Source organism: Saccopteryx bilineata, chromosome 2 (genome assembly GCF_036850765.1).
Source record: "Saccopteryx bilineata isolate mSacBil1 chromosome 2, mSacBil1_pri_phased_curated, whole genome shotgun sequence".
Taxonomy (NCBI): Eukaryota; Metazoa; Chordata; class Mammalia; order Chiroptera; family Emballonuridae; genus Saccopteryx; species Saccopteryx bilineata.
The window spans coordinates 7,328,318-7,348,770 of NC_089491.1; the positions used below are offsets into that span (position 1 = coordinate 7,328,318).

The 20,453-nt window shown below is 58.7% G+C and overlaps 2 protein-coding genes across 5 annotated transcripts; one reads left to right on the forward strand and one right to left on the reverse strand.

Annotated features, from left to right (window-relative positions):
* The first annotated feature begins 1,431 nt into the window (after positions 1–1,431).
* On the forward strand, positions 1,432–4,763 carry ZDHHC12 (zinc finger DHHC-type palmitoyltransferase 12). 2 transcript variants are annotated; one of them, XM_066256025.1, is made up of 5 exons: positions 1,432–1,569; positions 3,036–3,166; positions 3,500–3,577; positions 3,775–3,941; positions 4,126–4,763. In XM_066256025.1, the coding sequence occupies exons 1-5, from the start codon at positions 1,470–1,472 to the stop codon at positions 4,697–4,699; spliced, it is 1,050 nt and encodes a 349-aa protein (XP_066112122.1). In that variant the 5' UTR covers positions 1,432–1,469; the 3' UTR covers positions 4,700–4,763. The 2 variants fall into 2 exon arrangements, with proteins under 2 accessions (XP_066112122.1, XP_066112121.1); XM_066256024.1 differs by having other exon boundaries at positions 4,104–4,575.
* Positions 4,764–4,974: 211 nt separating this feature from the next.
* On the reverse strand, positions 4,975–18,668 carry PKN3 (protein kinase N3). 3 transcript variants are annotated; one of them, XM_066256021.1, is made up of 22 exons: positions 18,262–18,668; positions 16,111–16,342; positions 15,809–15,954; positions 15,049–15,160; positions 14,559–14,686; positions 14,159–14,342; positions 12,176–12,322; positions 11,980–12,089; positions 11,726–11,869; positions 11,248–11,323; positions 10,993–11,161; positions 10,697–10,799; positions 10,525–10,592; positions 10,161–10,224; positions 9,949–10,040; positions 9,376–9,552; positions 7,621–7,683; positions 7,440–7,516; positions 5,741–5,883; positions 5,557–5,664; positions 5,301–5,381; positions 4,975–5,190 (listed from the first exon to the last, which is right to left on the reverse strand). In XM_066256021.1, the coding sequence occupies exons 1-22, from the start codon at positions 18,283–18,285 to the stop codon at positions 4,978–4,980; spliced, it is 2,661 nt and encodes an 886-aa protein (XP_066112118.1). In that variant the 5' UTR covers positions 18,286–18,668; the 3' UTR covers positions 4,975–4,977. The 3 variants fall into 3 exon arrangements, 2 of the variants coding, with proteins under 2 accessions (XP_066112118.1, XP_066112120.1); XM_066256023.1 differs by having other exon boundaries at positions 4,975–5,212; XR_010729033.1 differs by lacking the exons at positions 4,975–5,190; positions 5,301–5,381 and having other exon boundaries at positions 5,741–5,903.
* Positions 18,669–20,453: the final 1,785 nt, after the last annotated feature.

Below are 20,453 nucleotides of genomic sequence, written 5' to 3' on the forward strand. Positions count from 1 at the left end.
CCAGGCTCTCTCCACATCGTGTAAAATCAGCTGCCAGTTGCCCTTACACCCTATTCCTGCTTGAGATCCAAAAGAATTCTCCTTTCTCTCTCAGCAGCTATACAGTACTCTCATGGAATGATTCTGATTAGCCCTGCCTTGTTACATGTCCACCAACTAGGACCAATTAACGGGGACAATGAGATAGGGAATGTGTTTGGCCTTCTAGAGTCATATGCCCACGATGACTTCCCACCACCCTATGGAGTGAGGGATAGAGTTCCTACAGAATCACTCAGGATGGGGAAGAGTCAGTTCCCCAGCAGAAAAAGGAATGTTGAGCTGACAAAAATAACAGATGTCAGAAGTGGATTACTGGCCTTGACCGGGTAGCTCAATTGGTTAGAGCATCGTCCCCATACCTCAAGGTTCGGGTTTGATTCCCAGTCAAGGTACATAGAAGAATCAACCAATGACAGCATAAATAAGTGGAACAACAAATCAATGTTTCTCTAAAATCGACTTAAAAATAAGAGGATTACTGGAGGAGCTAGAAGGGGGTCAATCTGATGGTGAAAGAAGGCGGACATCGTATTGAGGTGGGGTGGGGTGGGGTTGCAGGTGGAAAGGCAGAGCTAAATGAGGAAGGCCCTGGGCATACAGTAGGAGTGTGAGCAGTGAACCACGAAGCCTCAGGTTGGGCAAGGCAACCGGGTGTGGGTGTCGGCTTAGACAGACCTGTGCTAGACGCTGTGCTTTCATTATCTAATCCTCCCAACCACCTTAGGAGAGGGATACTATTACCATCTCTATTATAGAGACTGAAAACAGAGCTCAGAGTGGTTTTGTAACTTGCCCAAGCTCACTCCCACAGCCAGGAAGGGGCAGTGCTGGTATTTCTGACCCTGACCCAAGTTGGGCCCTGATAGCTTGAATCCGCACTACCGACCTCCACGTTGCTCTCATCCCGTTTGCAACAACTGTTAATATATAGCAAGGAGGTAAGAATGTCACTACGAAGCAACCTTGGGCAAGTGCTGCCCCCTCTCGAAGCCTGTCATCACATCTTTGAAGCGGGCACAATTCTGCAACCTGGAGTCACAACAACCACCTGGATCTTTGAAGTGTCTAGGGCTCAGCTCGGAAGCGCGAGGCCGTGGGGTTGGGGAAGAGGGTGGGAGTTCAGTGGGGCGGGGTCGAGACTCGCGACAGCTACAGTTTCCGAAAGTTACCTGGCTGGTGGAGACGAGACGGACGGGGCTTGGGAATTACCGGCTGCGCGCGCGCCGGCCCCGCCCTCAGCCTTTTCAGGCACCTGTTGGCTCTAGGACCTACTCGGCCGCAGCTGCCACCCAATAGACAGCCTCTCTGGTCCAATTTGGCCCCGCCTATCTCCAAGATTCACCAATCTCCGGGCAGCCGTGGCTCCTATCCCTCAGAGGGCCCGCCCCTCTGGGCGCTTCTTCCGGGTGGGGCCCAGGGCGGAGGCTATGGCGCCCTGGGCGCTGCTCAGCCCTGGGGTCCTGGTGCGGACCGGGCACACTGTGCTGACCTGGGGGATCACGCTGGTGCTCTTCCTGCACGATACCGGTGAGCCGCACCCCGCGCCACCTCGGACCCACCCGATCCCCCGTGGCTCCCCAGACATTTAGATCTCACAGGGTCCCCTAGCGAAGCCTCAGAGACGCTGGGATTCAGCCCATCTCCGCCAGCTCCTAAGGCACCTTACCCACCTGTCATTCCAAGAGCTTTCCGCCTAATACCCTGACGATCCCTAATTAATCCTAGCATCTTCCTGATCCCTGCCAGGTGCCTTGTCCATCTCAGACCCATGCGATGGCCATCAGATCCGATGACGGACTCGAGCCCCCATCTCCTTTGATCCCAGGACCCACCGGATCCCTTCCAGAAATTGACTCCTAACCTTTCCCCCCTAAGATTCTAAGGATCAACTACTAGATCAAGGACTGGCTTCCCACCCAGCCCTGTGGCCACTGGCTGCCCAAGTCCAGGCTCTCCAACCTCAGGCAAGAGAGCACCTCATAGGGGAGTAGCCTGTCGTCTCACTGTCATCCTTGCTTCTTTCCCTAGTAGCCCCCATTCACCCCACCCCACCCCCTTCCATCCCTCCCTTTTAGTCGCCTCAGGTCGCTTCCAGGCCAAGTTCTCACCCTCCCTCACTCCCACTCACAGCCGTTCCCACCCCTCTCTCCTTGCTTCAGCCTCAGACCCTGGACAGGGTTGGAGAGGGGGTGTCTCACTTTTCTCCAAAGACCTTCTCAAGTCTTCTCCACTGTCTTCACCCTTTAGCCTAAAAACCTGCTCAGTCTCTCCATCAGAAAGGATCCCCAACCCCCCTTCCTTCTCTGCTCCCTTTTACAACTAAGGAGCATCAGAGTTGTCCACTCTGCTGTCTGGCTATTTCACGCTCTTCACATCTTAGCCCCCCCCCCCACTCTCCCCCAAATACTGAGTTACCAACATGGGCTGGACCCTTCCTGGTCTGAACCACCCTTATGGTCCTCTTTGCCACATTTCATTGGCCAAGCCTGCTGGCCCCACCCTCCTCTGTCTCTGTCCCAAGGCATCTCAGACCTGGCTGGTCTCTCCCCTGGTGGGGCCACAGACAGGGACCCCTCCTTCCTCTTGCCTACATCCAGTCAAGTCTGACCCCTTCACCCCTTTACCCCCATCTGCCCATCCCCTTCTCTCCGCTCTTCTACCTGTGCCTTTGTCCAGCCTCTCCCTCTTCCTAGCCCTCTGTGCCTCAAGGCTTCCCCTCTGATCCATCTTCTCTCCACTGGGAAGGTTTCCAGGAACAGATCTGACCCTATAACCTTCCATGATTCCATCGCCCTCCAGGGAGTACAGATGAACTGCCTTTTTTTTTTTTTTTTTTGCTGGTCCTGAACTTCCGTACCCTATGCAGGAAATAACCTGACCTCAGCCGGACCACACTCCCCACATCCAGCTGTACCCACCCATGTATCTTCCCCAGCACCCCCCCCGCCCCACCCCCACCCCCCAGCCTCACCCTCCTCCTCTCGCCTCTCCAGCACTGCGGCAATGGGAAGAACAGGGGAAGCTGCTCCTGCCCCTCACCTTCCTGCTCCTGGTGCTGGGCTCCCTGCTGCTCTACCTGGCCGTGTCGCTCATGGACCCAGGCTACGTGAATGTCCAGCCCCAGGTAACCAGTGGGCCCTGCGGACCTGAACCCCTCCTCCCACCAACAGAGGACCCAAGGCCCCAATAAATCTCATGCCAGGCTCTGTGTGGAGAGCTTTTCTGGGGCATCTCATGAATCCTCTTGCCAGCCTTAGAAACCCAACCTACAGTGAGGAAATCTCCAAGTCCCAGAGAAGGAAAGCAACTGGCAAAGTTCACACAGCCTCACTTGGTTCAGGGCGCCCTGTCCCACTCTACCACCTCCATTACACATAGGATAAGCCTTAAAATGTGCCCACCAGTTCTATCTGCTTCCCAAGGGGACAGCTTCTTATGCCGTGTCCCCCATTTCCAGGAGGAGGCCAAGGAGGAGCAGACGGCCATGGTTGCTCAGGCCATCCCTCTTCGGCGCTGCGGACACTGCATGGTGCTGGTAGGTGACGCAGGGACTTCCTGAGAGGGGTCAGGAGGAAGGTGGAGACTCTCACCTCCTCCTGCCCCAGTACCTTGGCCTTACTCTTCCAGGAAGGCCTCCTAGATCCAGGCCTCAACCCCCCACCCTCATCTCTTTCCTCACTGTTGGGTCCAAAGGGTAGCCAGCATTGAGCCCAATTCTCTCCCTGCCCACAGCAGCCCCTACGGGCCCGACACTGCAAAGAGTGCGGTCGCTGCGTCCGCCGCTACGACCACCACTGCCCCTGGATGGAGAACTGCGTGGGGGAGCGCAACCACCCGCTCTTCGTGGCTTACCTGGCACTGCAGCTGCTCGTGCTCCTGTGGAGCCTGTACTTGGCCTGGTGGGTTCCGCCCCGACCCCGTTGTGTGGGGGGAAGGTGTGTGCAGCCTGGGCTCCCCCCTCAGGGGCCTCGGACCCTCTCTCGAATGGCCTGCCCACCTGGGTCCCTGGGGAGCCCCGGCCCACCCCTGCTCTGGGCCACCATCCCTGTGCTGCCCCGTAGGTCTGGCCTCCGGTTCTTCCAGCCCTGGGGACTGTGGCTGCGGTCCAGTGGGCTCCTGTTCACCACCTTCCTGCTGCTCTCCTTCTTCTCGATGGTGGCCGGCCTGCTCCTGGCCTCGCACCTCTACCTGGTGGCCAGCAACACCACCACCTGGGAGTTCATCTCCTCACACCGCATCGCCTACCTCCACCAGCGCTCCGGCAACCCCTTTGATCGGGGCCTCGCCCACAACCTGGCCCACTTCTTCTGTGGATGGCCCTCGGGGTCCTGGGAGACCCTCTGGACCGAGGAGGAAGAGGAGGCAGAGGGCCACAGCCAGGCTGTTTAGGGTCGCAAGAGGCAGAACCACCATCTTGCGTCTGAGAGCAGAAGGCCAACCCGAGGGCCTGGGGCTCCTCACTTCTGCCCACACCTCCCGGCCTCGGAGCAGAGCGAAGGGCAGAACCCTGCCTGGGGGCAGTTCTGCCTCCCAAGGAAGAAGGCAGGAAGAGGACCTGTGTGGGGCCAGGGCACCAGTGTCCGGGGCTTCTGAGACCACCACAGCCCCAAGCCAGAATGCCTCTACTACATACTTTTATAAATTTAATAATCCATAAAGCAAGTCAAGTATTAAAAAACAAACCAGGTCACTCCTCGCTGTGCCACCCTCTCTGGTCCAGGTCTGACAAGGAAGCGGGGGAGGCGGAGGGGAACACCCTGCCCAGTGACAGAGCCAAGCGCAATAGCAGCCCCACAGCCACCAACTCGAGTGCACAGGGCTGTTATACACCAGGCAAGGCCTGGGCCTCCAGGGTGGGGCAAAGGGCTGCACAGACAGCTGGCCAGTGAAGCTCTAGCCGCCTGGGGGGCAGAGGGCAGGCACAGGGAGAGGTCCTCACGGCTCCAGGAGCCGCTCAGACACAAAGTCGAAATCCCGGAAGGCAGCCTGTTGGCGGGCAGAGATGGGGCTGCGTGGGTCAGGGGGGGTCAAGGCCGGCGGCAACCCCGTGAACTCGCCCTCGAAGTAGCGCAGGTCTGTGGGGCCGCAGAGGGTGGGTGCAAAGGGGGGCTGGACAGCGCGAGCGAGCAGAGCCTGCCAGTTGGTGGTCTGGGGACGAGGGCAGAGGTGCCTGAGATGACCGGAATGGCAGTCCATGGGGTCCCTCAGCACCTCCCACTGTGCCAGGTGACAGGAACCATGCGGCTGTGACCACTCACCCTGAAGAAAGGCTGAGCCTTGATCTCCTCGGCGTCCTGCTCTCCTGCCCCCAGGCGCCTCTCTGGGCACTTCTGGAGGAGCTGGGCAAGAGGACAGGTGCTCACCGAGGGCACCTGGGCCGGCACTGCCGCCTCCCCAAGTGTCTCTGCCCCCTCCCTGAGCTGGGCCACAGCCCCCCCCCAGGGTGGTCAAAGGTCAGCCGGGAGCCAGGAGCAGCTAACTGCCTGGCCTCGTCCTGGGCCCTGCGGTGATTACCTTCTGAATGAGCTCGAGCCCTTGCACCGACAGAAAGCGGGGATATGGCGCATCCGCATTGACGATGCAATCAAACACTTCCTCCTCAGTGTCCCCTGGGAATGGGCACTGCGGGGAGGGGGACTCAGTGGGGTGCTGGGCCACCCCGACCGAGAGGTCCCGGCAACCCAGGCCCAGCACTCACCTCTCCCACCAGCATCTCATAGAGCAGCACGCCCAGCCCCCACCAGTCCACGGCCCGTGTGTAGGCCTCCTGGGTCAGCACCTCGGGGGCCAGGAACTCTGGGGTGCCGCAGAACGTGCTGGTCCGATCCCCAAAGCCGATCCCTGCAAAGCAACATCCACACCTATGCCAGTTCAGTGTGTGTGGCCCACACTAGCCTCTGCGTTTGTAAGAACCAATAGCTGGCCTGACCAAGCAGTGGCGCAGTGGATAGAGCATCGGACTGGGACATGGAGGACCCAGGTTCAAAACCCTAAGGTTGCCAGCTTGAGCATGGGCTCATCTGGTTTGAGCACAGCTCACCAGCTTGGACCCAAGGTCACTGGCTTGAGCAAGGGGCCACTTGGTCTGCTGTAGTCCCCCCCCCCATCAAGGCACATATGAGAAAGCAATCAATGAACAACTAAGGAGCCGCAATGAAGAATTAATGCTTCTTATCTCTCTCCCTTCCTGTCTATCTGTCCCTATCTCTGTCTCTATCACACACACAAAAAATAATAAAACACAGCCAACCCTTATGTCCCTGGGTACTGGACCTGTGCCAAGCCCTATCCCTACTCTTGGAGGTGGTAACATTTTTTTTTCTTTTTCATTTTTCCAAAGCTGGAAATGGGGAGGCAGTCAGACAGACTCCCACATGCGCCGGACTGGGATCCACCCTGCACGCCCACCAGGGGGCGATGTTCTGCCCCTCTGGGGCATCGCTCTGTTGCATCCAGGGCCACTCTAGCGCCTGAGGCAGAGGCCACAGAGCCATCCCCAGCGCCCGGGCCATCTTTGCTTCAATGGAGCCTCGGCTGCTGGGGAGGGGAAGAGAGAGACAGAGAGGAAGGAGAAGGGGAGGGGTGGAGAAGCAGATGGGCACCTTTCCTGTGTGCCCTGGCCGGAAATCGAACCCGGGACCCCTGCACGCCAGGCCAACGCTCTACCGCTGAGCCAACCGGCCAGGGCCAGGTGGTAACAGTTTTAATGCCATCTGACAGAGGAGGCTGCTGAGTCTCACTCAGCCCAGGTCATAAAGAAAGCAGAACCCAGTCCCTCCCTCAGCTTTTTTTTTTTTTTTTTTTGGTATTTTTCTGAAGTTGGAAACAGGGAGGCAGGCAGACTCCCGCATGCGCCCGACCGGGATCCACCCGGCATGTACACCAGGAGGCGATGCTCTGCCCATCTGGGGCGTCACTCTGTCGCAAGCAGAGCTATTCTAGCGCCTGAGGCAGAGGCCACAGAGCCATCCTCAGCGCCTGGGCCAACTTTGCTCCAGTGGAGCCTCGGCTGCGGGCGGGAAGAGAAAGACAGAGAGGAAGGAGAAGGGGAGGGGTGGAGGAGCAGATGGGCTCTTCTCCTGTGTGCCCTGGCCAGGAATCGAACCCGGGACTCCTGCACGCCAGGCCGACGCTCTACCACAGAGCCAACCGGCCAGGGCCTCCCTCAGCTTTGAGCATAGGTTGTCCCTTGGGCCCAGGGCAAGCCAGGGCTATTTAAGAGCTTATAGGTCTGGGAAAGAAGCAGCAAAGTGTCCAGCTGGTCCCTGAAATAAAGCGGGGGGGGGGGTAGGGGGGCGGGGGCATTTCCTGGAAGATGCCGCTTGCCCACCATCCTGCTGGCCTAGCCTGGGTGAAGAAAGCCAGAGGACACAGGACCCTGGAGAAGAGACCCTCACCTTCCTTACAGAGCCCAAAGTCCGCGATCTTCAGGAAACCCTGTGCATCTAGCAGAAGATTATCCAACTTCAGGTCCCTGAAGGTGAAGGGGGCAGGTCAAAGGGGCCCCTGGGACAGAGGCCCGGGAAGAGGGCAGCATCTGCTCCCTTGCCTCTCCCTTACAGCTCAAGGACAAGTTACCTGTAAATGATCTTCTTTTCGTGTAAGAACTGCAGCCCCAGGACCACACAGGCCACGTAGAACCTGGAGGGGAGTGCAGACAGAGTTCAGGCCCAGGAGTATGCGGGAAGGGCAGGGAGGCATCAGGATGGCCATGGCCGGGGGACCCTCAGTTGTCCCAGCTAGAGTCAGAAATGGGTGACAAGCCTCATGCTGGGGGCTCCTCCAGACAACAAGCCCCCAAGGTTGTCCTGTCCCAAGGTTGCTGCCAGCTAACAGCCTACCCTTCCTGGAATGTTGGCTTGTGCCAGGGAGGATGCCGATTCTCATGTGTTATTCTACCAGGCTCCTCCCAGCAACCTGCATGCCTACTTTTCAAATGAGGATCTGAGACTCCAGGTAAGTGACAGCCTAGGGTCACACGGGTAGTGGCAGAGGGGATAATGAGCCCGACTCCAGAGCCCACACTCTGGTGGACAAGAAATAACTCCAGCTGCCAGTCACTACTAGTCATGGTCCCTCTGCCTGGCAGTTCATAAATGTTACGTTCCTCTGTGCAACATGCCTACGAAAAGTGTAAGGTCTACCGGAAAGTTCTGTCCGTCTTTGGAATAAAACAAAATACAAATTTTTCTTACTGTCAATAAACTTTATTAAATAGTATAATTGCTATTATTATTAATGATTTCTTGCCAGCGTGAGGGCAATTTGTATATCCCATTTTTGAAAAATGTTTTCTTTTGATGCAAAAAATTGAACCAGTGCTTGTTTGATATCTTCTTCATTTTTTCATTTTTTGCCCTTCAAAAAATTTTGTGGCCCTGGCCGGTTGGCTCAGTGGTAGAGCATGGGCCTGGCGTACAGGAGCCCCGGGTTCGATTCCCGGCCAGGGCACACAGGAGAAACACCCATCTGCTTCTCCAGCCCTCCCCCTCTCCTTCCTCTCTGTCTCTCTCTTCCCCTCCCGCAGCTAAGGCTCCACTGGAGCAAAGATGGCCCAGATGCTGAGGATGGCTCCATGGCCTCTGCCTCAGGTGCTAGAATGGCTCTGGATGCAGCAGAGCAATGGCCCAGATGGTCGGAGCATCACCCACCAGGAGCATCGCCCCCTGGTGGGCATGCCGAGTGGATCCTGGTGGGCTCATGCGGGAGTCTGTCTGCCTCCCCATTCCCAACTTCAGAAAAATAGAAAAGAAAAAAACAAACAAACAAACAAAAAACAATAAAAAAAGGATCTTAAAAAAATTTTTGCAAGGACAAAAACAAGTGATAGTCAGAGAGTGCTAAGTCCGAGGAATATGGTGGATGCGACAGACATGCTTCTATAGCATTTCTTCCTTGTTGAAATTCGTAAAAATTACAGTGGCGTAAATGAACTTTATCAGTAGCCATGGGTATACTATCGCTTCACACATAAGACTAACGTGAATCAACTTTGTTTTAGTTAATTTGCTACGTCAGTATGTATACATTAAGTGATAAAAATAGAGAGGCACACATGCGCCAAATAAACATGTGCTTACGTGTCGAAACTTGTGATAGAAACGGACAGAACTTTCCGGTAGACTTTATATTATTAACCCAACTCGTAACTCCATAAACTAAGGCCTAAGGCCACAACTGCTGTGAGAGTTGATAACCAGGATTTGAGCCGAGGCCTCCTTGACTCCTTGCTCTTCTGGTGACGGGTGCCTGGGGGGCAGCAGGGTGAGGGTCCTGGGAGGGGGAACCAGAGAAGGATTGTGGGAAGGGGCAGAAAAGAGGAGCAAAACCCACCGGGCCTGGGGCTCAGGGAAAACGTCCTCGTGGATCTGCATCATGAGGTCGCCCCCCGGCGCAAACTCAGTCACAAAGCAGGCGTGGCTGGAGGTCTGGAAGCAGGCGAGAAGGGACAGCAGGAAGGGGTGCCCCGTGCGGCCCACAGCCTCCAGGATCCGCTTCTCACAGTACAGGCTGCAGGGAAAGGTGTGCATTCCAGAGGGAAGGGAAGCCGCACTGGCTGCGGCCTGCCACCCACAGGACACCCCGAGCCCATGGCCCCTCCAGTCCAAGCGCCAGGCAGCTGTGGAGAGTGACAGTTTCTATGTATCAGGGGCTCACATGTCATTTACTCCACACAACCCTCAATGTCCCGTTTTACAGATGAGGAAACTGAGGTGCAGAGATAAAAGGGACCCTGCCCGAAGGCATACCGTTACTGCAGGTGCTACAAAGAGAACCCAGAGCTGGCTGCCCGAGAGTCACCACTTCAAAGCCCCAGGAGCACTGTGCTGCCTTCTGATGCCAGCAGCCCAGGCCAGCCGTCCTGGGCACCTGCCAGGGCAGGCACCCCATGGTATCACTACCCACCTCTCTATCTCATCACGGCTCAGCACCTCCTGCTTCTTCAGTGCTTTGATGGCATAGTATTTCCCTGTCCCCTTGAACTGCACCAAGAGGACCTGGGGACCAGAAAGAGGCTGGACTCCAGGTGGGCAGTGCAGGGCGCCTTTGCTCCCCTACCCACTACCTATCACAGCTGAGGGCTGCCCACCCCCACGACACCCTCCTCAATCCACTACCTTCCCGAAGTGTCCCCGACCCAGCACAGCCAAGCAGCGGAAGTCCTGAAGCCGGGGGGGTTTCCTGCAAAAGAGAGGGCACAGGAAGCCCCCTGGGACAAGGTCTGGGCCACTGCAAACCCTTCTGCCCAGTCCTGGCCTGTCCCCACCTATGGGGCTGGAGCGCCTGGATCAGAGCTCTCGGGACAGCAGTTGCCTAGAACCTGGCATACAGCTGGGGCGCAGTCATGTTGCTGCGGAGAGTGAGAGCCTGGAGGGGCCAGTGAATGCGTCCAGGAGCTGACAGGTGATGGCTGAACGGACCCCGGGGATGCCCCGGGGGGTGGTAACATCTCAGACAGGAAGGTGAGCCCGAAGGGGGTACCTGAAGGCTGAGGACGGTCCAGACGGCCCGAGGCGAGGCCTGGAATCCATGTGGGGGCGTTTGGTGCGCTGTGAGGGCAGAGGGGCTCAGAGCAAGCAGGGCTTCCTTCCTCTGCCCCTCCCGCTCTGCCACCCACGGCCCAGCACCCCCAGGGCCACCAGTTCCCCCTCACCGGCGTCTCTTCGAGGGTTGGCTCCCGGGGCAGGTAGAGACGAGGGGGCTTGGGTGGGGGCCTCATCTCTTCTCCCAAGGGGGTCTTCTTGGGCGAGAAATTACTGTGGGAAGGAAGTGGACGCGTGCTGGGGCACAGGGAGACCAAGCAGCTGGGGGGATGAGCACACGTCCATGCTGAGAGATGGGCGGAGGGTCAGAGGGTGAGCAGCAGGGCCAGAAACACAGACGCTGACAGCGCCCGGAGAGGCAGACACTGCAGAGGAGCAGGCAGTCGGGGGCGGGGTGGCTCCTCACCTGGGCGTGGCAGGGCTGGCAGCCCCCCAGGATGGGGCCAGGGTCTGGGAGCACCCTTTGGGAGGACTGACGGTGCTTGGGGAACTGCAGGGGGGCAGGAGGTTCATGACCAGGCGCCCCCAGGCTGCCATGCTGAGGTTCATCTGGGAAGCCCTCAGGAAGTCCTGACCTAGGGCAGAAGGGTAGCTCAGTCCCAAGCCCCTGATGCCCCTGCTCTGTGTCCCCCCTCCGCACACAGCCCTCTCCCATCCATACCCCTGCGTTTAGAGAAAATGCGCTTCTGCCTCTGCAGCCGGGGCCTCCTCTCAATGACAGGGTCACAGAAGGTTACCTGTGGGGTGGGGAGCAGGGCTGAAGACGAGTCCCCTCCCACTGCACCTGCCATAGGCACCTCCCCAGCCTCCAGGATCCCAGCCTGATCCCCCAGTGTCAACCATGCAAGAGCCAGAAGTAGCCCAGAGAGATGGATTCTACGTCTTCATTGGTACCAATGGGGAAACTGAGGCCTGGAGAAGAGAGACTCTTGTCCAGGGTCATATATGAAGCAAGCTCACAGGTCTCAAGACTCCAGTGAAGTTCTCAGAGACCATCTGGAATCTACTCTGGGAGACCTCCACCCTCCGGGTCTCACTGCCACTCCTCTGAAGGGGCGGGTCAGACAGTCTCAAAGGTCCTCCCAGCTCTGATGGAGCCAGGAACCCCATGGGGTCAGAAGGCAGAGGTCAGTGGGCACCTGGGCAAAGAGCAGTCCCTGTGGCACCAGGCTGAGGGTGAGCTGGTGACAGGCATTGTCCAGGAAGTCCTCTAGCCGCAGGAAGGCCACGCCGCACAGCTGTCGCCAGTCCCGCCAGCGCACCCCAACCTCCAGCTCTCGGGCCTGTATCAGAAAGGCCAGGCTGACAACAGGGCACGGCATCAACTCCCACCTGGTTGACCTTCCACACCGAGGCCCAAGGTCACTCCTGGCTTTTCAAGGGCCAGCCTCACCCGTTCCAGGGGGATTACAAAGTTCTGGTCCCAGGACTGCTTGGCCACGGGCCCCCAACCTGTCTGGCCCACGATGTGATTGTCCACCTTCAACACAGCCAGCACCTCACCTGCATGGCCAGAACCAGGGCTCAGGGCTAGCCCAGAGTGGGGGTCCTCTGCTGCCCCCCACCGTGCCCTGCAGCCCCCTACTCACTAGCCAGCTCGCCTCTGCCACGCTGCTGCCTGGCCCGGCCCCGAAGCCAGCCCTGCGAAGGGCTCCCGGCCAGAGCGGCCACTGGCGAGCGGCCGGGCACGGTGGTCAGCAGCTGCTCGCAGCCCAGGAGCCGGACCTGCAGAGTCCCTGTGGCGAGTGCGGGAAAAAGGGGCATGTCATTAGGTGCCATCATCCCACTGCCACCCCAGCGGGCCCCTGGGGCCCCGGGAACACTACCTTCTGCAGGACATGCTGGAACCCAGAGCCCGCCCCCACAGGCCTCAGCAGCCACCTGCCACCCTCCAGGCCCGCCAGCAGGTTCTCCCCTCCTGAGCACCAGCCACGTGTTGGGAGCAGCAGGGACCCAAAGGCAGAAGAGCGAGACTCAGAGCTCGGTCAGGCCACATGGAGCCAGAGCGCACGCTGCCGCGCTGCCCAGGGCTCAGGGCCTGGGGGTACCATGGCAGAGACGGAGCTCGGGGAGCAGGAAGCCTGGCTGCTTGTCCTATCCCCTGGCCTCCCTGGCCCTCGGTTTCCCCAGCTGTCCAGAGGAAACGAGTCCCAGCTCGGTCCTAACTCCCACAAAGGGTACAAACAGTGCTTTGCCAACCAAGTGGATTCATTTTTAGGATCACTAGACTTTTGTTCCCTCAAAGGGTAGAGGAAGCAGAAGGGCCCCAGCAGTTTTTGAGGCAATAAACGAGACCAAAGAGCACCATTTAGGGAGTCCAGGCCTGGGGGTTATACTCTGAGGGACATTACATAAAAGGCAGTAACCGGCCCTGGCCGGTTGGCTCAGCGGTAGAGCGTCGGCCTAGCGTGCGGAGGACCCGGGCTCGATTCCCGGCCAGGGCACACAGGAGAAGCGCCCATTTGCTTCTCCACCCCTCCGCCGCGCTTTCCTCTCTGTCTCTCTCTTCCCCTCCCGCAGCCAAGGCTCCATTGGAGCAAAGATGGCCCGGGCGCTGGGGATGGCTCTGTGGCCTCTGCCTCAGGCGCTAGAGTGGCTCTGGTCGCAATATGGCGATGCCCAGGATGGGCAGAGCATCGCCCCCTGGTGGGTAGAGCGTCGCCCCTGGTGGGCGTGCCGGGTGAATCCTGGTCGGGCGCATGCGGGAGTCTGTCTGACTGTCTCTCCCCGTTTCCAGCTTCAGAAAAATACAAAAAAAAAAAAAGGCAGTAACCAGGGTTGGAAGGTTACCTTGGGAAGAACTAAGGTATTTAGCCAGGACATAGGATGCGAAGGGCCCCTTCTCCAAGCTGTCCATTTGGCCAAATCCCACAAACCTTTTAAGGCCAAGCTCAAATACCATCTCCTCCGGGAAGTATTCCTGATTCCCCAAGGCCAGATGAGGCGGCCCATCCTGCCCCTGTACTTCCCCGTCTCATCTCTGGTGGTCACAGTGGGACGTGGCCCAAGGACCCCTGCACCAGCTCTGAGCAGGAGGGCGCCAGGCTCTCTAGTTGGTACTGTGTCCCAAGTAGGAAGCTCAGGAGGAGCTTGGAGTGCAGGCAGAGGGTCCAAAGCCTGCACTCCAAGATTATTTACTGATTGCAATGCAGCTGCCACTATAAGGAGACAGATCCAACTCGGGATAAGAAAGAACTCTGTCATAGTCCGAGCTGCCCAGGACTGGAGACCAAGGCCTACAGGGCTGTGAGCTCCCTAACAGTGAAGCTTTAAGCATTACCGTGGTTACTCATTTAAACAATAGCTTCACTGATAAAAGTGCTAAGTGTGTCCCCACACATGCAACAAATACCTCATTGAATTTTCACAGCGGCCCCACAAAATAGGAGCTATTCTCAACCCCATTTTACAGATGGATAAACTAAGGTGTGGAGAAAGGATATCAACACTCCAAGGCAGCAGAGCTAGGGGGTGGCGGGGCCAGGGTTCAAACCATTCTCCAAAGTTCTTCCCTACTGTCTTTCAGAGTTCGTTCTGAAAGGGAAGGGAGCTCTGAAGGGGCTCCCGGCTACCTGTCATGGCAGTGGGCTTTACGAGCATCCCCGAAGGCTGGGGGTTCCCGGACGCCGAAGTCTGCAGCTCCCGGGCCACTCTGCCACGCAGGGGGTGGGCAGGGGGCAGTCCCTCCAGCAGCTGCTCCAAGGCCAGCCGCAGAAGGTCCAGTTTCTGGGAGGACTCCTGGAGCTGGGCCTGAGCCTGCAGAGGGGACATGGGCCCATGAGATATGGGGTCATGGGGGCACTGGCCAAGGCCACCTGTGGACACCCCGATCATGTCTAGACAGAGGGGCCTTTTGTTTCCTAGTTGCCACCCCGCCCAGTCAGCGCACAGCGCCTCTGCCACCGCAGAGGGTGGCACAGGAACAGGAAGACCCTCCAGAGGAGCGGCAGAGGGAGGGGACAGCAGTCTGACCTCAGCCAGCACCTTGCGGTCCTGTGTTCGCCGGCCACCCAGCAGCTTCACCACGTTCTTGGCCCCCTCGGCCACGGCGGCCTCGATGCGCAGTCTGTGCCTCAGCTCCTCGGCCAGCAGCTCAGGGCCTGAGAAGAGAGGGCGAGCCCTCAGGCCCATGCCCCGCTCTGCCCTGCCCACCCCGCATCCCCTCAGGCCCGTGCCCCGCTCTGCCCTGCCCACCCTGCATCCCCAAGCCCGTGCCCCGCTCTGCCCTGCCCACCCTGCATCTCCAGGCCCGTGCCCCGCTCTGCCCTGCCCACCCCGCATCCCCTCAGGCCCGTGCCCCGCTCTGCCCTGCCCACCCCGCATCCCCTCAGGCCCGTGCCCCGCTCTGCCCTGCCCACCCCGCATCCCCTCAGGCCCGTGCCCCGCTCTGCCCTGCCCACCCCGCATCCCCTCAGGCCCGTGCCCCGCTCTGCCCTGCCCACCCTGCATCCCCAGGCCTCACCTGGCTCAGGGGACCCACTGGCCTCCAGGCTGCTGATCTTCATGCGCAACAGGGCCACCTTCAGCTGGCTGTCTCGCAGCATCTGCTGGGCAGCTGCCAGCAGCTTCCTCCCCTATGGGCCATGGCATATGCTAGCCCAGAGCCTCCCTGGTCAGACCAGGGACTGGAGCCAAGCCCCCCCCCCCATTCAGACCACAATGGGATCCAAGCCCACCTCGGTAGGCCAGATAAAGAGCTATGCCTCTCTTATTAGATTAGATCTGGGACAGAACCACCCCCACCAGACCGCATAAGGGCTGAGGTCAAGCTTCCTCCAATGTATCTGGACCAAACTGCCCCCCATCACGCCAGGGCAGGGGCTTGGGGGCTGGGGACTGGGGGCCAGGGGCTGAGGACTGGGAGCTGGGGACCGGGGGCTGGGGACCAGGGGCTGGGGATTGGGGGCTGGGGACCGAGGGGCCGGAGGCAGGGGGCTGGAAGCTGGGGGCTGGGGGCGGGCCTTCCCTACAACACTGGGAACTTGGGTTGGGATTCCCCATTAGACCAAAGTTGTGCCTTCTCCGTTTGACTGCGGGTTTGAGCCTTGCCTTCCGCACAAGCTGGGATTTGGGACTATGCCTCCCCTATCCAGCTAAGGGTCAGAGGGGGACCCTCCCAGGGTCAAAGGCTGGGTTACATCTCCCTTTCAGAACAGAGGCTGGAACAGCACCTCCCCGAGCAACCTGAGAGCCAGACCTCCCAGCAGGGCCAGGACCCTCACCTTAGGCGTGCCGCTGGCATACGTGTGCGTCATGTTCTCAGCCCCCTGCTTGACCTTCAGCTCCACCTGCAGCTGCCTCTGCAGAGCCTCCAGGTGCCGGGCCCTCGGCTGCTCGGCTGGAGGCCGGGGTCCCGGGGCCACAGGTTCTGCGCACGAAGTGTGGGGCACACAAACCCTCACCGACGGCCCAGCTCTCTCCTCACTCCCCTCCTGGCCAAGGGCTACCTGAGGAGTCTCCAGGCTGACCTGGGGCTGGCCTGGCCCCTCTCGACCCCAGGGCTCTGCCCAGACTCCGCACTCACCCGCTGGGGGGCCGGGCAGCAGGATTCGGGCATGCAGCTGCTGAAGCTCCCCATGCAGCTGTTCCAGGCGGCGGTTGGAGGCTCTGAGCAGCTGCTGCACGTTTCCCAGGTGGCGGCGGTCGGTGGCCACCCGCCGCAGGTTCTCCACACCCTCCTTGATTTTCAGCTCCTTCTGGATGGCCCGGCGGATCACCTCTCTCTCATCCTCCGGGGGCTGCTGGCCCGGCCCAGGCTGCAGAGCAACAGGGGTGTGCCGCTGAGCACCTGCCTCAGCTCACCATGGACAGCGGGGGCGCGAGGCACAGATGGCACCCAGCACGCACACACGGGGTCTGGGAAGCAGCTGACTGCACAGCTAGTACCCCTCAGCCGGGCGGAAACCCGAGGCTGTCTGTCCAGCCCAGGACTAGAGAGAAGGGTGAAGGAGAACACTGTGAATGTGTATGTGGTGCTGCCGGGTCCTAGGGTCTGTTCTCAGAGCTTTGAATCCGTTCATCTGTCAATCCTGACAACACTCCACGAGGTAGGTGCAGTTATGGTCTCCATTTTATAAGAGAGAAAACTGTGACACAGAGAGAAGTTAAGTCATCTGCCCAAGGTCACAACATGAAGTAGATTCCTCTTGGGCCCCAGCCCCTACCTAGCCAGCTTCCTCAGACTGCCTCTCTAAGGCTGGGGTTCAGGCTGAAATCTGGGGCCTGAAAAGAGGCTAGAGATTCACTCAATGTCGGAGGGCAGCCGGAGGCCTGAGTTGGGGCCAGGGCTACGCCTTTGATGCCTTGGGTGACAGAACAGGGACACACAGAAGAGTTTGGAACGTCTCAGGAACCCACTCCCAGCTCAGCTCCTGGGAGGAAGAGGAAGGCTTTCTCATGACTTCACCCCAGGTTGGAGCAGGAGGAAAACCTCATCCCCAGAGGCCATTTCAAACCAGTGCAGCCAAAGCTGACGTCAGCCCAGGCTAACTAACCCATGGCCCTCCCAGGGACTTCTGAAGGGCTTCACCTTACCTCTCGGCTCTCCATGTCCTGAGCCCAGTGGAAGGGTGGCCACCCCGGGTCATGGACCCCACCCCCACCCCAGGCCTCTGTGCCCCACTGGCCCCGCAGTCCGAGGGCAGGGGTGGGGCTCAGGAAATCCTTTGCTGGCTCTAGGCCGCTCTAGGCGAGAAGGCCAGAGCCAAAGGACTGAGCAAACAAAGATCCCATGGAGCTGGGGGCCCGGCCACCAGGGTCCTGAGTCACCCAGCTGCCATTGCTGGGCGGAGGTTCTCAGGAAATAGGAAAATGTGTACAAGTCACCGCTGGAACAGGCGGAGGGACCTCCGGAGGAAGGGGGTTGGGGGGAGACGCAGACCCAAAGGCTGCCTAAGCGTTGGGGTGGAGGCCACCTCGCCCTTGAGCACAGCCCAGCTTCGAGTCTGCTCTGGGCTAAACTCCTGCCCTGCACGCACACACGTTTGCTCTGGACTAGAACACTACCTCTCCCTCCCCAGTAACAGATATGCACACAGCCTCAGCCCCTGTGCCCACGGGCACTACTGCCAGCTCTGGCGGGAACCCGAGCCCCTCACTCACTATCAGGGCTGGAACCCTCCGTGTACTCGAAGGTTCCCGCCCAAGCGCTGCCCTGGGCCCCTCCCTCTCATGACCACATTCCTCGCGTGCCCATGTGCTCCGGGGAGGACCCCCTCTCCTCAGTGCGCGGGGGCTGGCCCCCTCGCTGGATCCCTTCTCCAGGGGCACAAGCATTCCTCTCCCCCCGGGTCGCTCCCTCGCGTCCCTTTGTGGACCCCTCCTTTGCTTTCCCCACCGATTCCCATCGGCCTTCTAAGAGTCCTACCTGGAAGGACGGATTTTAGTAAACTTTGGGGCCCACCCTGGTGGCTCCGACTGAGGATTCAGACGAGCTCAAAGGCGGGCCTGCCTGGGGGTTCTGACTCACTTGGAGGTGATTTGTGGACGTTTCCAGGGGACATGAACAACTTACCCCCGGTGCGCATTTATGCCCTGCGAAGGGGTAGGAGGGCCCGGGGCAGGGGCAGGGGCAGGGGCCGGGACCGGGAAGGGACACGGGGCGGGGCGGGGGACAGCGCCGGAGGTGCCCCCCGCCCCCACCCCCCGCAGCCCGGCCTTTCCCCGCGCCGTTCACCTGCGGCGGTGCCCCCTCCTCCATGGCGCCGCTCCGACCACTCGCCCCTCCTCTCCACCGGTCGGGTTCCGGAAGCCCCGGCCCCTCCGCCGAGACTTTCAAAACTTGAAACTTCCCGGGAAGCGGCGCCGGAGCCGCGGGATCGGGCGCCCCCTCCCGAGGTCCGCTGGCCCTTCGGCGACCGGGGATCAGCGCCGCCTCTCGGCCGCGCCAGATCGGCGCCCTGGACTCCACTCCTGAATCCGAGGCCACAGCGCTCACCCCCGGACCCGACGTGCCTGGGATTTGGGACCCAGCGCCCCTTCCTGTGAGGTCGCAGTTCTTTCTCGGTGACACTGACCCCCGTCCCGGGATAGAAAAGCAGGAAGGGGCATTTCCCGGCCTAGGGTTTTCTGGTTGCCCCGCCGCGTGCTTAGAGGGGCGGGTCCAACTGGAGACAGCGCCGTCTGTCGGCTGCGGGGCGCTGCCTGTGTGGCGAGGCTTCTCTGGCCGGGTCAGCCTCCTCTTCCTCGGAACCCCACCACGACCTGGCTCTGCCCCTTAATTTCTCTTCCTCTCTCTGATGTCATTGGTGTATAAAGGGCTGATCCTAAACCTGACGCCCCTACTAAATCTTGGCCCTGTCTAGAGTGATTGTAAGAACGTATGCTTCTGAAAAAAGGTAAAGCCTCACGAAAATTATGCCAAATTACAAATCACAGATGAATAAACCAAAATGTCTCCATGTCCCTTTCCACTTGACCCAACTGGAGCTTTCTGGTTCAGCCAGAGCCCATATCTCACCTGTGTCCTGAAGAGTCCATCTAAAGAGAAGACACATTTACACCCTGGGAAACGATCACTATCTCAGGAAAGTAATCAGCCTGCACTAGACGTCCTGGTAATGGCTTGCCCGCATAGAAAATCTGGGCTCTTGACCACCTAGCCTAGGGCTGTCTAGCTACTTCTGGGACCCTGTGCTTACCTGCACCTTGCGCCAGGGCTTCACGACGAGCCATGTCTCACAGGTCAGAAGTTATGGGCCGAATATTGAAGGTAGCCTATTTGCTGACTTGGAATAGGCATCCTCCTCCAGTGCGCTTTTAATAGGGGGAACCATGTCAATTCCACCTTGCTCTGAACACCTGCCTCACAATGGACTGAAAAAGGTAAAATTGGCAAGCCATGGACAATTCCGGGTAACTGCCCTACAATAGGAAATCAACCAAGAGGCATGACCAAATGCAAAGGCAACTTGGGTCAGTGTGGGACACACCTACACTTCATAATCAGAGACAAGCGGGGACACTTGGGGATTTACATATGAGGGAGCTGTTGAGAGATCGACTTGAACACATAGCAGAGCTCTTTTAAATGGAGCTACAATATATTAAGCTATGCTATCCTGAGCTGAATGTAATCAAGAAGCAGACTATCAGCTTCTGACTGCAGGTCTTAGGCTGGGGGGGGGGGGGGGACGGGGATCAGATCAAACTAGCAAATCTTCCCATTTGAAAAGGGTGTTCTATTGTATTTCCCATCCTAAGGAGCATATCCACTCTTGCAACCAGGAAGCTGACCTATGTTGAAGAACTCAAATTTATTTTCAAAATTTGCTTTTAACTTACCACTAAGGGAAAGTTCAGAAGTAGAATCCATCTTTTTTTTTTTTTTTTAATTTTTTATTTATTCATTTTAGAAAGGAGAGAGGGAGAGAGAGGAGAGAGACAGAGAGAGAAGGGGGGAGGAGCAGGAAGCATCAACTCCCATATGTGCCTTGACCAGGCAAGCCCAGGGTTTCGAACCGGCGACCTCAGCGTTTACAGGTCGACGCTTTATCCATTGCGCCACCACAGGTCAGGCGAATCCATCTTTTTAATGAACTCCAGGCTGGACAAATCTATGGGGAAACCTGTTGGAAGTCTGACCAGATAGCTGCACTGTATGTCCATGAGTGATAATTCATGAAATTTTAATTCTTAGCAAAATTAAAGTGTACATTCAACATCCATCATATAATGAGCAGTGCAAACCAAGTCTCCAGCTGTTAAACTGTACACCTATCAACCCAAAAGGAACCTAAATTCCTAGCAGGGTATATAAGGAAGTATCTTTCCTTTTCCTGGTCAAGGCACATATAAAAAATGACCATTAGCCCTGGCCGGTTGGCTCAGCGGTAGAGCGTCGGCCTAGCGTGCGGAGGACCCGGGCTC

Excerpts from the sequence above, each read along its gene's own strand:
- ZDHHC12 (XM_066256025.1), top strand. The coding sequence starts at position 1,470 with ATGGCGCCCTGGGCGCTGCTCAGCCCTGGGGTCCTGGTGCGGACCGGG. Across the intron at positions 3,167-3,499 it reads ACGTGAATGTCCAGCCCCAG|GAGGAGGCCAAGGAGGAGCA; the intron begins GTAACCAGTGGG and ends CCCCATTTCCAG. Across the intron at positions 3,578-3,774 it reads GCGGACACTGCATGGTGCTG|CAGCCCCTACGGGCCCGACA; the intron begins GTAGGTGACGCA and ends CCCTGCCCACAG.
- PKN3 (XM_066256021.1), bottom strand. The coding sequence starts at position 18,285 with ATGGAGGAGGGGGCACCGCCGCAG. Across the intron at positions 11,870-11,979 it reads TTGTAATCCCCCTGGAACGG|GCCCGAGAGCTGGAGGTTGG; the intron begins GTGAGGCTGGCC and ends TTTCTGATACAG. Across the intron at positions 10,800-10,992 it reads GCCAGCCCTGCCACGCCCAG|TAATTTCTCGCCCAAGAAGA; the intron begins GTGAGGAGCCAC and ends TCCTTCCCACAG.